The 18,002-nt window shown below is 44.0% G+C and overlaps 1 protein-coding gene across 1 annotated transcript; it reads right to left on the reverse strand.

Annotated features, from left to right (window-relative positions):
• Positions 1 to 13,744: 13,744 nt before the first annotated feature.
• On the reverse strand, positions 13,745 to 14,692 carry LOC127051141 (olfactory receptor 52K2-like). Its single transcript, XM_050953096.1, has one exon. It carries the CDS (start codon positions 14,690 to 14,692, stop codon positions 13,745 to 13,747), a length of 948 nt encoding a protein of 315 aa, XP_050809053.1.
• Positions 14,693 to 18,002: the final 3,310 nt, after the last annotated feature.

An 18,002-nucleotide genomic window follows, 5' to 3' on the forward strand; every position in this document is an offset into this window, starting at 1 on the left:
TCTCACCAGCCAGCTCGTCATGAAGCTCAGTCTACTCTCAACACCAGTCATGATTTAATACACCTCAATTATATCTCCCTTTAACTAACTCTTCCAAACTGAAAAGTCCCAATTTTATTAATCTCTCCTCATACAGAAGCTGTTCCGTACCCATAATCATTTTTGTTGCTCTTTTCTCAACATTTTCCAGTTCCAATATGTTACCCGGGATTCTTTCAATCCAAAGCTCATGGTAACTTTTACTCTGTGCGAGGAGGTGTCAGGAAATAAATCAGGGGAGACACGGCCATCCGACCAACAGATGACTGGCACAAACAGGACAACACAAGATTGCTTTCACTTAAAGCTAAACTGTGCTAGTCTCAAGCACTTACACACGTCTGCACCAAGATTAGTAAAACACCCCCAACTCTTGATAATTACCAAAGCTGAGTATGGCTTTTGAGTGATATAGCGGCAACCTGTCTGCTGCTGGGGAACAGAAGATGCATCCAGAGGGAGAGACCAGTCCCAAAGAGTCTCCAGACGAGTCCTCTTATTTATACATTAGTAAGAGAATGACATGTCCCATAAAGAAACCTTAAGTCAGCATTTCAATGATCAAGCAAGAAGTTCCTTCTGATTATTGATTAACCATATTGTTATAGGTTTTTTTCCCCACTTTGAACTTTAGCGTCCAAAAAGTGAGGACCTGCATGATCACTTTAAAGCTTAATTACCATCTTAAATTTGGTACGCTGCCGCCAGCCAAAAATATAGTGTTTGGCACACTTCCTGTTTCCCCAAAACCTTCCCTGGGGAACCTAAGACCCAAACCCCTTGAGTCTTAAAACAAGGAGAAATAAATCATCCCCTGTCATAACCTTAGTCCCAGATTTGGACCTTAGCGTCCAAAACATGGGGGTTAGCATGAAAACCTCCAAGCTTAGTTACCAGCTTGGACCTGGTACTTGCTGCCACCACCCAAAAAATTAGAGTGTTTTGGGGCACTGTGGTCTCCCTGAAAAACCTTCCCTGGGGACCCCAAGACCCAAATCCCTTGAGTCTCACAACAAAGGGAAATAATCCTTTTTCCCTTCCCCCCTCCAGGTGCTCCTGGAGAGATACACAGACACAAGCTCTGTGAAACTACACAGAGTGACCCTCCCTCTCTGTTTCCAGTCCTGGAAACAAAAGTACTTTCCTATTCCCCCAGAGGGAATGCAAACTCAGGCCAGCAATCCAACACACAGATCTCCCCTTGATTTCTTCCTCCCACCAATTCCCTGGTGAGTACAGACTCAATTTCCCTGAAGTAAAGAAAAACTCCAACAGGTCTTAAAAGAAAGCTTTATATAAAAAAAAAAATAAGTACAAATAATCTCTCTGTATTAAGATGATACAATACAGGGTCAATTGCTTAAAAGAATATTGAATAAACAGCCTTATTCAAAAAGAATACAAATCAAAGCACTCCAGCACTTATATTCATGCAAATACCAAAGAAAAGAAACCATATAACTTACTATCTGATCTCTTTGTCCTTACACTTAGAAACAGAAGACTAGAAAGTAGAAACTGCTTCTCCAAAGCTCAGAGAAAGCAGGCAGACAGACACAAAGACTCAGACACTCAAATCCCTCCACCCAAAGTTGAAAAAATCCGGTTTCCTGATTGGTCCTCTGGTCAGGTGCTTCAGGTGAAAGAGACATTAACCCTTAGCTATCTGTTTATGACATCCCCCCTCCTCCCCCCGCTAGACTTTCCCCTCCCTGGGTTGCCTTGGGAAGCTTCACACAGATACAAACTCCTTGGATCTTAAAACAAAGAGGGATTAACCTCCCCCCCACCCCCCACCAGTCCCTGGTGAGTTCAGATTCAATCCCTTGGATTTTAAAACAAGGAAAAATCAATCAGGTTCTTAAAAAGAAAGCTTTTAATTAAAGAAAGAAAAGGCAAATTTTATCTCTGTAAAATCAGGATGGAAAATACTTTACAGGGTATTTAGATTTATATAGACTAGAGGGACTTCCTCTCCCAGCCTGAGATTCAAAGTTACAGCAAACAGAGGTAAAAATCCTTCCAGCAAAAGGAAAAGCATTCACAAGTTGAAAGAAAACAAACATAAGACTAATCTGCCTTGCCTGGCTACTTACAAGTTTGAAACATGGAAGACTGGTTCAGAAAGATTTGGAGAATCTGGTTGTACGTCTGGTCCCTCTTTTTCCCAAGACTGAACAACGAACAAAACAAATAACACAAACAAAGACTTCCCTCCGCCAAGATTTGAAAGCATATTGTCCCTCCATTGGTCCTCTGGTCAGGTGTCAGCCAGGTTCACTAAGCTTCTTAACCCTTTACAGGAAAAAGAGACATTAACCCTTAACCATCTGTTTATGACACAGGTGTGGGTTTTTCCAGAGACAGCAGCCTTGAGACCCCAAGAGACATTCCTGGGGCACATCCTGCTCCTCTAAAATGTATCAGCAACTTCAACACAATTCTTTTCAGGAAGGACACGGTGTCAAGCTGCCATTGCTGTGGCACACAAAACCCCTTCCCTTCCTGCCTTGGTCAAGCTGAGGTTGCTGAATGGTCAATTTACAGCTTGCTGACTAGGCTGCCTTTAATAATAAGCCATAGTGGTTTCAAGCACTTTACTGCTTTGCCAAAGTCTCCCCGTACAAATATATATTAAAAATGTGGCCATAGCATGGATTTATATAGAAACAATATGATATTTTCTGCCCTAATTTATATACCATTTTTCTGTGTGAAATATTGAATATTGGCCATGGACTTTTATCAAACATATGTTGTGTTCCTGGGTAACACCCCTCTGGTAGATAAGGCCACACAGCTATTTGTTGATAATCTTTCAAGGACACTTACCTCTCACAATGGGCCATAAAAACAATACACTTCTCTAAGAATGATCAGTGGCTGCTCTTATCTGTCATCAAAGAATGTAAGGACACATGATATACTCATGAGACCCTGGTCTCCAACCTGGTAGAATAATTTTCCAGGCACGTGCACTGTGGACTTTGTTTGAGACTGTAAAATTTCATGCAAGGTGGGGAAGATATGGAAGGACCCCTGAGACATCTCCATCTTGTGCTTATTTCTCTGGACTGGGTATCAAAATAGGAAACTCTGAACAAGGACTGATGACCCCCAACCTGCTTGTGTAATTTTCAGAGACACTTGAGGAAGCTAGCAATTTATTTTATCATTGCTATGATCCTGATCTATGAACACTGAAAAGTCACTTGTATGTATCTCATTTATTAACCATTTATATCTCTTCTTCTTTTCTTTTATTATTTAACCTTAAGTGTTTAGTTACTAATGGATTGGCAACAGTGTGATTATTGGTAAGATCTGAGTCATATATTGGCCTTTCTAAGTGGCTGATCTCTTGAGAAGGACTCTAAATGTGGTGAAATTGGTTTTCACTTGCTGCTCATCCGAGTGTCTATTGTTTGAGTGGTGAGCCAAGGGCTGGGATGCATAAGGAGACTGTATTTTTGGCTTCCAGTTAACCTGAGCGGTGAAACAGAAGTTTACATTTGTTACTGGCTTGGTATAATGTAATGATAGAATAAACACCAGTCTGCGGTGAGTCTGCCCTATTTCTCAGCTCTTTGTCCTGAATTTGGCATCCTCTTCTTTGTCGCACGGAGACACGGTATCACATGGAAACCACAGATAGGTGCTTTACAGACTATTGCTCACTGCTTCCAGGAGGTATCCCCCTTTTACAGATGGGAAAACTGAGACAGAAGAAGGGGAAATGTCTTGAGCCAGGAACGTCGCCCATGAGTCCCTAACTGGCAGTCCACTGCTTAGTGCCTCTCAGACCTGGCTCTATGGTCCATGCAGCAGCACAGAGGTGTGATGTTCTCTCTCCCTTTATTTCTCTAGTGAGGGAATGTCTCCTGCACCACTTACACCAGCTGAGGATTTTGCTCAAGTCAATGAGCTAGACACAAAGCATCGCAGAGACCAGTCACCTGGCAGCGAAGAGTCCCAGCTCTGCCATGAATTCGCTGGGTGACCTTGTCACTGGGTGACCAGAGTCACTTCCTCACTCTGAACCACAACCTCTCCATGCATGAAATGAAGATTATAATTTTAATATTCCTAGTGTGCTGCTACCAAAAGGCCCTACACAAAGCTGTAGAATCACACACTGCATTGATGTGATACCCTGCAGCACAGCCTTGGGCTCTATGCATTGTGTATAGAGAAGTGCGCTGCTTTGCATTACATATAGAGAAATGTGCAGCCCGAGAAGTGTGCTGCTTGCTTGGAGCTAGAACACAGGATGTGACAGAGTGTCTGCCAAGACTGATCAAAACCTCGGATAGCTACCTCTTCCTCTTTCTCCACTTGGGCACCAATGGTCCTGCCAGGAATTACCTTGAGCAGATCCCTGGAGACTACATGGCTCTGGGAAGAAGGATAAAAGAGTTTGAGGCACAAGCTGTGTTCTCATCCATTCTCCCTGTTGAAGGAAATGGCCCAGGTAGGGACCGTTGAATTGTGCAGGTGAATGTGTGGTTACACAGGTGATGTCAGAGAGAAGGCTTTCGTATTCTTCGAGCATGGGATGTTGTTCTGGGAAGAGAGGCAGGCAGGCTGGCTAACCTAGTGAGGAGGGCTTTAAACTAGGTTCACCAGGGGATGTGACTCAAAAAGGAGACGTATCTCTCCCGCTGTGTCACTTCTAAGTCCCTGACCATTACAAACTAGCAGCCTGCAGCTGTGGTAACCAATGATCTAGCTTACTTGTTGCTGATATATCTTTTCTTATAAGTTTCTTATTTGCTTAGGGTTGGATTATTTGTTTTATTAATAAGTTTACAGATTAATATTGGAGTACATTTCCCCTGTAACACAAGGGACCTGCAGGACACATCCCGTATGTTGAGCTAAAGCAGGTAGCAGAGATGAAAAGGTTTGGGGAAAAGTGCAGCCAGAACCTCCTGTGGAAGTTGTGGAAGTGTAGGAAGAGGGGCTGCAACCTTGCGCATTCTCCATAGGCACACGCCAGGGTCTGCCTCATGCCACTAAGCGGGCAGGCATCTGGAATGGGGGTGAACTGGGCCATGTACCTGCCTGTGCTCACTGCTCCATGAAGGACCCACCAACCAATATCCCCAGTGGGCTGTGGGACCAGGGTGGAGTACTCGCTGGCCCTCCGGGGTTCGTCACCCTGGAAGGTGGTACTAGGTCTCGCCACTTGGTATCAGGGCATCTGAGGAAGTGAAGCGTTTGGAGCATGAGTATGTAAAGTTGTTCCCTTGGTGGAATTGAGAAGTGAAGCAGCTGCAGGGTGTTGAGCTGGTTCGGGTTATGAAAGTGAGGGAACCAGGGGCACTCATGGGCAGGAGCCAATTCAAGAATTCCAGAAGCATTGGGGTGAGGGGTGTCTGGGGAGAACCCTATTTTAGGACCCGTTCAAGGAAAACCCGAGCAGTAGGCAATAAGTTGGCCCCAGCTCTTGGAGTATGTGCAGGGGGTGTGAAAGGTGAAGAGCCCCAGGCCAGCTCTGAGATGAGAGACGTCATCCTGCCCACTAAATGGTGGGTGAGAACTGGGCCAGTCAAATGCTGGAGAAGTGGGCCTGGGCAAGATGGAAACAAAATACATACATGCCTTCCAATCAGGAGTAGTGCAACCAATCCACCTCCATCTGGACATAGGTAAAGGTGGAATACTCATCCGGGTGCTGGTCGTGCAAGGAGTGATGAGCTCTCTGAGGATGCCAGCAGCAGCCTGGCTGCTCTCAATCCCTGTGCAATTCTGGTCTTCAAAGATGGTATTAAAGTTCCTACCAAGTCCAAGGTAATCGTGAGGATCCAAATTGCCGAGGAAGGCAGACACCTGTTGATAGAAACACATCCACTCTGGGTCTGCATTGGGCGGTAGACATTGAACAGAGTCAATGTCCGCCCCTCTATACAGGCCTGGAGGTGCAGCAGAAGACCTAGCATGATCTCAGCAACTCCCAGCATATCAGGCTGTAGGTTAGGGGAGTACGGGGGTCACTCAAGCAGAATTAGTGCTGAGGTGTCTATGATATACCTGGTCTCCGCAATCCAGCTGCCAACTAGTCTCAGAGGCTATATCTGTGTGTGTTTTTCTGCAGGCAAATCATAGAGTACCCTACATCACAAAGAAGGAGAGCACCTGGCAACTGTGGAGACCCACCCTTGAGCCTCTGGTGTTTAATGTTGAAAAGATAGTTGGCTTCTTTCTGAAGGCTGAGGAGGATCCTTGTGAGCAGGAAATCCCCATCCAGCCGTTTGCAACAATCAATGACTGATCTGAAAGCCTTGTCATCGAAGTTATGGGCCCACCTGTAGACCAAGATGTCCTGCCTTCCAGTTAATAAGAACATAAGAACATAAGAATGAACATACAGGGTCAGAACAAAGGTCCATCCAGCACAATATCTGTCTTCCAACGGTGGTCAATTACAGGTGCCCCAGAGAGAGTGAACCTAACAGGTAATGATCAAGTGATCTCTCTCCTGCCATCCATCACCACCCTCTGACAAACGGAGGCTAGGGACAACATTCCTTACCCATCCTAGCTAATAGCTATTAATGGATTTAACCTCCATGATTTAATCTAGTTTTCTTTTAAACCCTGTTATAGTCCTAACCTTCACAACTTCCTTAGGCAAGGTTTACTGTGAGTTGAGTGAAGAAGAACTTCCTTTTATTTGTTTTAAACTTGATACCCTTTAATTACATTTGGTGGCCCCTAGTTCTTATATTATGGGAACAAATAAATAACTTTTCCTTATTCATTTCCTCCACACCACTCATGATTTTATATGCCTCTATCATATACCGCCTTAGTCTCCTCGTTTCCAAGCTGAAGAGTCCTAGCCTCTTTAATCTTTCCTCATATGGGACCTGTTCCAAACCTCTAATCATTTTAGTTGCCCTTCTCTGAACTTTTACTAATGACAGTATATCTTTATTGAGATGAGGAGACCACTTCTATATACAGTATTCATGATGTAGGTGTACTAAGGATTTATATAAGGGCACTAAGATGTTCTCCGTCTAGTTCTCTATTCCTTTTTAAATGATTCCTAACATCCTGTTTGCTTTTTTCACCGCCTCTGCACACTTTGCGGACGTCTTTAGAGAACTGTCCATGATGACTTCAAGATCTCTTTCCTTACTAATTGTAGCTAAGTTAGCCCCCATTATATTCTATGTATTTGGAGTTATTTTTTCCAATATGCATTACTTTACATTTAGCCACATTCAATTTCATTTGCCATTGTGTTGCCCAATCACTTAGTTTTGTGAAATAATTTCAAAGTTTTTCACAGTTTCCTTTGGTCTTAGCCATCTTGCACAGTTTAGTATCATCTGAAAACATTGCCACCTCACTATTTACGCCTTTCTCCAGATCATTTATGAATAAGTTGAATAGGATTGGCCTGAGGACTGACCTTGGGGAACAGCATTAGTTACCCCTCTCCATTCTAAGAACTTACCATTTATTCCTACCCTCTGTTCCCTGTCTTTTAACCAGTTCTCAATCCATGAAAGGATTGTCCCTCTTATCCCATGTATCATAAACCTAGTCCCAGATTTGGACCTTAGCATCCAAAATATGAGGGTTAGCATGAAAACCTCCAAGCTTAGTTACCAGCTTGGACCTGGTAAAGCTGCCACCACCCAAAAAATTAGAGTGTTTTGGGGCACTCTGGTCCCCACAAAAACCTTCCTTGGGAACCCCAAGACCCAAATCCCTTGAGTCTCACAACAAAGGGAAATAAACCTTTTCCCTTCCCCCCTCCAGGTGTTCCTGGAGAGATACACAGAAGCAAACTCCGTGAATCTAAGCAGAGGGATTCCACCCTCCCCCGTTTCCAGCCTGGAAACACAAGCACTTCCTCCCTCACCCAGAGGGAATGCAAAGTCAGGCTAGTAAATCTAACACACACAGATTTCCCCCTGACTTCTTCCTCCCACCAATTCCCTGGTGAGCTGCAGACTCAATTCCCTGGAGTTCCCCACTAAAGAAAAACTCCAACAGGTCTTAAAAAGAAAGCTTTATATAAAAAGAAAGAAAAATACATAAAAATGGTCTCTCTGTATTAAGGTGACAAATGCAGGGTCATTTTCTTAAAAGAAATATGAATAAACAGCCTTATTCAAAAAGAATACAATTCAAAGCACTCCAGCAACTATAGACATGTAAATACAAAAGAAAAAAACAATAACTCCTATTGTTTTTATGATCTCTGTACTCACAACTTGGAAACAGAAGATTAGAAAGCAGGAAATAGAAATCCCCTCATAGCCGAGAGAGAGTCAGACAGAAGACCCAAGAACAAATGACTCACACACAAACTTCCCTCCACCCAGAGTTGAAAAAATCCTGTTTCCTGATTGGTCCTCTGGTCAGGTGTTTCAGATACTTCTTTCCAGGTGAAAGAGACATTAACCCTTAGCTATCTGTTTATGACACCATGACAACTTAATTTACGTAAGAGCCTTTGTTGAGGGACCTTGTCAAAGGCTTTCTGGAAATCTAAGTACACTATGTGCACTGAATCCCCTTTGTCCATAGGTTTGTTCACCCCTTCAAAGAACTCTAATAGATTAGTAAGACATGATTTCTCTTTACAGAAATCATGTTTTCTTTTGCCCAACAATTTATGTTTTTTTATGTGTCTGACAATTTTATTCTTTAGTATAGTTTCTACTACTTTGCCCGGTACTGACATTAGACTTACTGGTCTGTAATTGTCGAGATCACTTCTAAAGCCATCTTTAAATATTGGCGTTACATTAGCTGTCTTCCAGTCATTGGGTACAGAAGCAGATTTAAAGGACAGGTTACAAACCATAATTAGTAGTTCCAGAATTTCACATTTGAGTTCTTTCAGAACTCTTAGGTCAATACCATCTGGTCCCGGTGGCTCGTTACTGTTACATTTATCAATTAATTCCAAACCTCTTCTAGTGACACTTCAATCTGTGACAGATTTCTCACCTATAAAGGATGGCTCAGATTTGGGAATCTCCCTAACATCCTCAGCCAGGAAGACTGAAGCAAGAATTTATTTAGTTTCTCTGCAATGAATTGATCATCTTTAAGTGATCCTTTAGTATCTCAATTGTCCAGGGGCCCTACTGGTTGTTTAACAGGCTTCCTGCTTCTGATTTACTTAAAAACATTTTGTTATTACCTTTTGAGTTTTCGGCTAGTTGTTCTTCAAATTCCTTGCTGGCTTTTCTTATTATGTTTTTACACTTAATTTGGCAGCATTTATGCTCCTTTCTATTTAACTCACTAGATTTTGACTTCCACTTTTTAAAAGAAGCCTTTTTATCTCTAAGTGCTTCTTCTACAAAGTTGTTAAGAGAGAGTTTCTCAACAGGGGTCCCTGCTTTTGTAGGGAAAGCCCCTGATGGGCTGGGAGGTGAGTTTACCTGCCCCATCCGCAGGCCCAGCCGATCGCGGCTCCCACTGGCTGCGGATCGCTGCTCCGGGCCAATGGGGCTGCTGGAAGCGGCGGCCAGTAAGTCCCTCAGCCTGCACTGCTTCCAGAAGCTGCCATTGGCCCAGAGCAGCGATCCGCGGCCAGTGGGAGTCACGATTGGCTGGAGCTCTGGACGGGACAGGTAAACACACTGGCCCAGCCCGCCAGAGGCTTTCCCTACAGAAGCAGAGACCCCTGTTTCAGAAACCTTGTGTTAAGCCACAGTGGCTCTTTTTTAGTTCTTTTTTTGTGTTTTTAGTTTAGGGGTATGTATTTAAGTTGGGCCTCTATTATGATGTCTTTGTATTGAGTCCATGGAGCTTGCAGGGATTTCACTTCAGTCACTGCACCTTTTAATTTCTGTTTAACTAACCTCCTCATTTTTGCATAGTTCCCCATTCTGAAATTAAATGCCACAGTGTTGGGCTGTTGAGGTGTTCTTCCCCCCACAGGAATGTTAAATGTTATTATGTTATGGTCACTTTTACCAAGCAGTCCCGTCACAGTTACCTCTTGGACCAGCTCCTGCGCTCCACTCAGGACTAAATCCAGGGTTGCCTCTCCCCTTGCGGGTTCCCGTAGCAGCTGCTCCAAGAAGCAGTCATTTAAACTATCGATAAATTTTATCTCTGCATTTCGTCCTGAGGTGACATGCACCCAGTCAATCTGAGGATAATTGAAATCCCCCACTATTATTGGGTTCTTAATTTTGATCGTCTGTCTAATTTCCCTTAGCATTTCATCATCACTAGCACTGTCCTGGTCAGGTGGTCGATAATAAATCGCTAATGTTATGTTCTTATTAGAGCCTGGAATTTCTATCCATAGAGATTCTATGGAACTTGTGGCTCCATTTAAGATTTTTATTTCATTTGATTCTATATTTTCTTTCACATATAGTGCCACTCCTCCCTCTGCACAACCTGTTCTGTCCTTCCGATATATTTTTTACCCCAGAATGATTGTGTCCCATTGATTGTCCTCAATCCACCAGGTTTCTGTGATACCTATTATAGCAATATCCTCCTTTATCACAAGGCATCCTAGTTCACCCATCTTATTATTTAGACTTCTAGCATTTGTGTACAAGCACTTGAAAAACTTGTCCCTGTTTATTTGTCTGCCCTTTTCTGATGTGCCAGATTCTTTTTTATGTGACTGTTTATCATCTGATCTGGCCCATAGTTTATCCTCTTTAATCCTCTCCTCCTGACTAGAACTTACACAATCTCTGTGAATAGACTCTCCTCTAAGAGAAGTCTCTGTCCGATCCATGTGCTTCTCTGCAGCAATCGGCTTTCCCCCATCTCTTAGCTTAAAAACAGCTCTGCAACATTTTTAATGTTAAGTGCCAGCAGCATGGATCCACTTTAGTTTAGGGGAAGCCCATCCTTCCTGTACAGGCTCCCCCATCTCAAAAGTTTCTCCAGTTCCTAATAAATCTAAAGCCCTCCTCTCTACACCATCCCCCTCCACTCCTCCAAAACAGCCCTCTTGGCCCAGAAGATGAGATGGGTGTCTCTCCGGTGTTTGAGAGGGGTCCCACCTTACTCTTGAAATCGCATGTGTCCACCAGAAAACGGTGAAGTTCATCCTACAGAACAGTGTGGGACGATGTCGTGGACCTATGATGATCCTCTGGTGGGGCCCCTGTTATGAGCCTATAGCCCACAGAAATGAGCATTGAGGGAGCAGACCACCAGTGCAGAGACTATACCAGTGGTGCCGTGAACCTGCCTATATCTCCAGAACAGGTGAGGGAGAGGAGGGAAGTGAGCAGCCGTTAAAGGGTCAGAGAGGGGACACAAAAAACCCCACTCCCTGAGGTTCGTATGGAAGATAGAGGGGACAGAAATGAGTAGGGCTTCTCTCCTATCCTCCTCCTCCACTCTGTGACAGCGGTTAGGGCTCAGGGAAGCCAGAACTGACAGATTCTTCTACCGTTCCAGCCAGGGCAGCCTGGGCTTTTCCCCTCCTCTGGCAGTTCCTACTAGGGCTGGAGGCTTGAACTCCTGACAGATGAATCTGAGACAGCCCAAACTCAGGACTTATGACCCCTTCTGCTGAGCTGCTTCACATGGATCACAGGCTAATTGCCATGTTCTGTTCATTCGCTCTGAAGCACCTGGCACAGGGCACTGTCAGAAGACAGGCTGCTGGGCTGCCTGGACCATTGGTTTTACCCGGAATGGCCATTCTGATCTTCTCATTTAGACTCCAGATGTTTCTGCCTCCTGCTGCAACCCACTATACCCCACCCCACTTCCAGAACTCAGATAGATCCTAGATATGATAGAATCACAGAATATCAAGGCTGGAAGGGACCGCAGGAGGTATCTAGTCTAACCCCCTGCTCAAAGCAGAACCAGTCCCCAACTAAATCATCCCAGCCAGGGCTTTGTCAGCTAGGAGTCCTGATGGGGTCTCTCTCTCCACAGAGTTAGTAACAAATTAAGAATAAACATTAAAATTTAACACTAACTTGTTTCCCTTAAGTGACTTAAGGGGATAGAGAAAAAGACAGAGAATATATTATTGCCTCTGTATAAATCCATGGTACGCCCACATCTCAAATACTGTGTACAGATGTGGTCTCCTCACCTCAAAAAAGATATTCTAGTACTAGAAAAGGTTTAGAGAAGGGCAACTAAAATGATTAGGGGTTTGGAATGGGTCCCATATGAGGAAAGATGAAAGAGGCTAGGACTCATCAGCTTGGAAAAGAGGAGACTAAGGGGGGATATGATAGAGGTATATAAAATTATGAGTGATGTGGAGAAACTAGATAAGGAAACATTATTTACTTGTTCCCATAATACAAGAACTAGGGGCCACCAAATGAAATTAATAGGCAGCAGCTTTAAAACAAACGAAAGGAAGTTCTTCTCCACACAGCACAGTCAGCGTGTGGAACTCTTTGCCCGAGGAGGTTGTGAAGACTGGGACTCTAACAGCATTTAAAAGAGAACTAGATAAATTCATGGTGGTTAAGTCCATTAATGGCCATTAGCCAGGATGGGTAAGAAATGGTGTCTCTAGCCTCTGTTTGTCAGAGGGTGGAGAGGGATGGCAGGAGAGAGGTCACCTGATCATTACTGTTACCTCTGGTTCCCTAAAAACCAACCCAGGGTCACACTCGTAGTTAGTTTTATTACAGTGCCGCTGTTAGATCATACAGGACAGAGATGGAGCTTATCCAGACATGCACACGTTCGTACCCTCATGCACCCACACACTTACACAGGCAGAGAGTTACTGGAGACAGCATGGAGGCTGACAAGCTGAAGTGCGCTAGATCTGGGGTGCGTCCGCCTGCGCTCACAAATCCAGGCTGCTGAGCAGGTCAAGGAGCAGCAGCTGCTTGTGTCCATGGCTGCTTCCTTTTGCTGAAACATACACTGGGTTTCCCTTCTGTGTCCATCACCGAGAAGCATTCCCAGATGAGTTCTTCTTTTCTTTACAGCATTTTGTGATTTCAGTCCCAGGGCAGATTATATCAGACACACCTGGCTCCTGTCTCTGGGCTCCTTTCTCCTTGCAGTTCCTCTCCTCCCAGATGGGATATCACAAAGCTAGTAAGTTCACACAAGTAGTAACTTGAAAAGGTTACAGAGCTTGCAAAGGTTACAAAACTTCAAAGGCTCTGTTAACAATAACTGAAGTTACAAGTCTGAAAAAGGTTGCAGAACTTAATGATACAAGTTACAGATCTTACAATTGCATTTGAGCAGAGGCTTTACATAACAATTACCTGTTAGGTTCACTCGCTCTGGGGCACCTGGCATTGGCCACTGTAAGTGGACAGGATACTGGGCTAGATGGACCTTTGATCTGACCCATTATGTCCGTTCTCATGTTCTTATGACTTGCCATAAGAGATGAGAACATATTGGTTTTAGAGATGACTGGATCGCAGCTGACAAGGAGAAGGGAAGAGAGGAACAAGAGATGGGGCAGGCCCTTGGGGAGAAGACACACAGCAGTGTTCAGGATTGACAGAAGAGCTGAGGCAAGATTGCAATTTCAGGGATCCAGCTACCAGCAATTAGAAAGGTGGCCAACCAGTGTATTGTACATAGACTGATTCCCCAGCTCATCACATTGACACAGCACAGTAAGGACAGGACAGGGTTTAATGTCTTTCAGTCTGTCCAGGAAGTGATTCAGGGAAGAGGACACAACATCATGGACCAGCCAGCTCTGCACAGAGCTCAATCTGAGAGCACAGGGAGAAAACATTTAGGTCTCTTTATGAGTAAAGAGCTGGAGCAGTCTGCCCCAGATCTGTTCGGTCCTCAGACCGTAAATGATAGGGTGTAGCACAGGAGGCACAATGTGGTACACACCACTAATGAGAATGAGGAAATGCAGTGGCACATTGTGGCCAAATTGTAACATGAGGGAGGAGAATAAATCTGTGACGTACAAAGCTGAGATGGCACAAAGATGAGAGATGCAGGTCCCAAAAGTTTTGAGCCAGGCATCCTTTGTGGGGAGGCGGAAGATGGCCCGGAGGATCTGAGTATAGGACATGGCAATAAAACATCCATCCATTCCGATCATAAAGAGAAGATCAAATAGGCCATAGTAAGTACTAATGCGGATGTCAGTGCAGGCCAGTTTCACCACTGCTATATGATGACAATAAAAGTGTGAGATGACGTTGGTTCTGCAATATTGCCACTGCCTGACCAGGAAGGGATAGGGCAATGCGAGTATGCCACTGCGCATTACCACGGCCAGGCCTATCTTGGCCACAACAGAGTTTGTTAGGGTCGTGGAATATTCCAGAGGATTGCAGATGGCCATGTAGCGATCAAAAGCCATGGCCACGAGGACTCCAGACTCCATCCCTGATAGGGAGTGAACAAAATACATCTGGGTGAGGCAGGCACTGAAACTGATCTCCCTGGAATTGAACCAGAAGATGCTCAACATTTTGGGAAGGGTGAATGCGGACATGACCAGGTCGATGATAGCCAGCATGCAGATGAAATAGAACATGGGCACATGGAGGCTGGGCTCCCTCTTCACAATGAACAGGATGATGAAGTTCCCCAACACGGCTATGGCGTACATAGCACAGAAGGGAATGGAGATCCAGATATGGGCTGCCTCTAGGCCAGGAATGCCAAGTAGGATGAAGGTGGAGGGGTTGGTGAAGTCGGTTTTGTTAGATTCTGACATGGCGTAGGGGAGATTGTGTCCAACTTTGAGGCATTAGGGTGTCTCCTGCATTTGCCATACATTCCCCTGACTTTCTGTGTGTTCCCAGTAGATGGTCACAGTAGAAATGCCTGCATGGAGAGACAAAGTTAATTTGAGACACTGCATGCAGTAGTGGAGGCTGTTCTCATGGGAGAAGCAGACTGATCGCTCTTCACACACTGAAAAATGACATTTACATTATTCAGAGAGAATAACTGTGAACAATGACCCTACTAAATACAATTCCATGTTTGTACTGTGCTCCCTGCTTTAATAATTCCTACACTTTGTGGTGGGGGAAACTTAAGAGGCACCAGCAGGAAGCACAAGTGTGGATAGTGGTTATCCATCATTGCTTCTTAATGCAAGGAGAGCCTGGACAGGGAGTCCATACTGAAGGGAGTTCCCCATTCAACCAGTTGCTTGAAATCAGAGACGGGGGAAAAACAACCTTTTAGGAAGACATGTGCTGGGAGAAACATCCCAGCTAGTATCAGAGGGGTAGCCGTGTTAGTCTGGATCTGTAAAAGCAGCAAAGAATCCTGTGGCACCTTATAGACTAACAGACGTTTTGGAGCATGAGCTTTCGTGGGTGAATACCCACTTCCTCAGATGCATGTAATGGAAATATCCAGGGGCAGGTATATATATGTGTGCTAGCAAGCAAGCTAGAGATAACGAGGTCAGTTCAATCAGGGAGGATGAGGCCATGTTCTAGCAGTTGAGGTGTGAAAACCAAGAGAGAAGAAACTGGTTCTGTAATTGGCAAGCCATTCACAGTCTTTGTTCAATCCTGAGCTGATGGTGTCAAATTTGTAGATGACCTGAAGCTCAGCAGTTTCTCTTTGAAGTCTGGTCCTGAAGTTTTTTTGCTGCAGGATGGCCACCTTAATGTCTGCTATAGTGTGGCCAGGGAGGTTGAAGTGCTCTCCTACAGGTTTTTGTATATTGCCATTCCTAATGTCTGACAACCTGCCAACCTGAAACATATTCTCACCAGTGACTGCACACCACACAATAATAACTCTAGCTCAGGAACCAATCCATGCAACAAACGTCGATGCCAACTCTGCCCACATATCTACACCAGCGACACCATCACAGGACCTAACCAGATCAGCCACACCATCACCGGTTCATTCACCTGCACATCCACCAATGTAATATACGCCATCATATGCCAGCAATGCCCCTCTGCTATGTACATCGGCCAAACTGGACAGTCTCTACGGAAAAGGATAAATGGACACAAATCAGACATTAGGAATGGCAATATACAAAAACCTGTAGGAGAGCACTTCAACCTTCCTGGCCACACTATAGCAGACCTTAAGGTGGCCATCCTGCAGCAAAAAAACTTCAGGACCAGACTTCAAAGAGAAACTGCTGAGCTTCAGTTCATCTGCAAATTTGACACCATCAGCTCAGGATTGAACAAAGACTGTGAATGGCTTGCCAATTACAGAACCAGTTTCTCCTCTCTTGGTTTTCACACCTCAACTGCTAGAACAGGGCCTCATCCTCCCTGATTGAACTGACCTCGTTATCTCTAGCTTGCTTGCTAGCACACATATATATACCTGCCCCTGGATATTTCCATTACATGCATCTGAGGAAGTGGGTATTCACCCACGAAAGCTCATGCTCCAAAACGTCTGTTAGTCTATAATGTGCCACAGGATTCTTTGCTGCTATCCCAGCTAGAACATCCCTCAAGGGAAGGACCTGGGCCCCAGTGACAGCAGCTCAAGAGAAACACCTCCTCATTCACAGCAGTGGACAAAATAAAAAAAATGTTCAGATCCCCAAGATATGGGATGAAGCATAAGATGTTTGGGAATGTGCTCAGTTTTGGTCACCCAGTCTCTATTAAGGATAGAAAAGTCTGGGACACTTTAGTTCATACAAGGGACAAAGAGGAGAGCATATGATATAGGAGAGGAAAATAGAAAAGGAAACTGATTTATATTCAAATGGACAGTTCCCAACCAGTACTGTCGATAGACACTTAGTGCTCCAAGAGGACTAGTTCCTTAAAGATGAAGAAAATTGTCAGCAAAACTGATTGGGAAGAAAAATTTAGACAGAAAAATATGAATGAATATTGGTAATTCTTTGATAACATTTCATTAAATATGAGAAAAATCACAATTCCAGAGTCAAAAAAGTGAATAACTTTCGGTAAAGTGAAGGCAACAATTAGAGGGAGGGAAGCAATATGTAAGAAAGAGGGTAAAAGGAAAATAGCTGGCCAGCAATAGAAATCAGAAGTTAGGAAAATTGATAAGGAACGTTAAGACATCAGGGAAAACTCCATGTTTGCAGGGCTATGGATCACAAAAAGGAGTTTGTTAAGTATATTGAGAACAAGAGAAATTCTCTAAAGGGTTTATGTCAATTCCTGTGTTAAATGTAAAATATTGAAATATGAAAGGATAGGGTTTTTTTAATGTAAAAAGATTGACAAGGTTAAGAAACAATGGAAAAATGGGTATAAGATTAGGTAAAAGAAGTCTAGAAATATAAGTAATGCCAGTCGCTAACAGGGTTTATGCAGTACAGATCTTGTTGAAGAAACCAGTTTTCATCCTTTCATGAGAGTGCACATTGGTTGATCAAGGGAACACATTTGGTGGATCAAGTGAACAACCCTGATTGAACAAACCTTGATTTCTCAGAGACCTTTGATTTAACAGTGGAAAATACTAAGCTGGTGAGTTGGCACAGGGAAAGGATTTAACCTCTGCACATGGGATTGGTGAAATAAACTGCATCCAGTTCTGGGGCCCACATTTGAAAAAAGATGTTGAAAACTTGGAGACGGTGCAGAAAAGAGCCACAGAAATTACTGGAGGATAGAGAAAATGATGGATTGTTAGACTTGAAGGTATAGATCTCTTAACTTATCAAAAAGATTATCAAGCAGAGACTTTTTTGGGGAGAAAATCATGGGTAATAACAGGCTCTGTAATCACCAGATAAAGGCTGAGCGAGACCAAAGGGCTGGAAGCTGAAGCCAGGTAAATTCCAGCTTGAAATTAGGGCCAAATATTTAACACTAATGGTGATTAACCATTGGGACGCCCTGAGAAGGGAAGTGTTGGATTCTCCAATTCCCCTGGTTGGCAGATCCAGACTGGATGTTGTTTTTTGGAAGATCTCCTTGAAGGGTTGTTTACACTTAAAATGCAACAGTCGTGCTGCCATAATGCTTCAATATAGACACTACTTACACAGATGGAAGGATTATCCCCTCAGCACAGGTAATCCCAGAGAGGTGGTAGCTAGG

The sequence above is a fragment of the Gopherus flavomarginatus genome, chromosome 1 (assembly GCF_025201925.1).
Source record: "Gopherus flavomarginatus isolate rGopFla2 chromosome 1, rGopFla2.mat.asm, whole genome shotgun sequence".
Classification (NCBI taxonomy): Eukaryota; Metazoa; Chordata; order Testudines; family Testudinidae; genus Gopherus; species Gopherus flavomarginatus.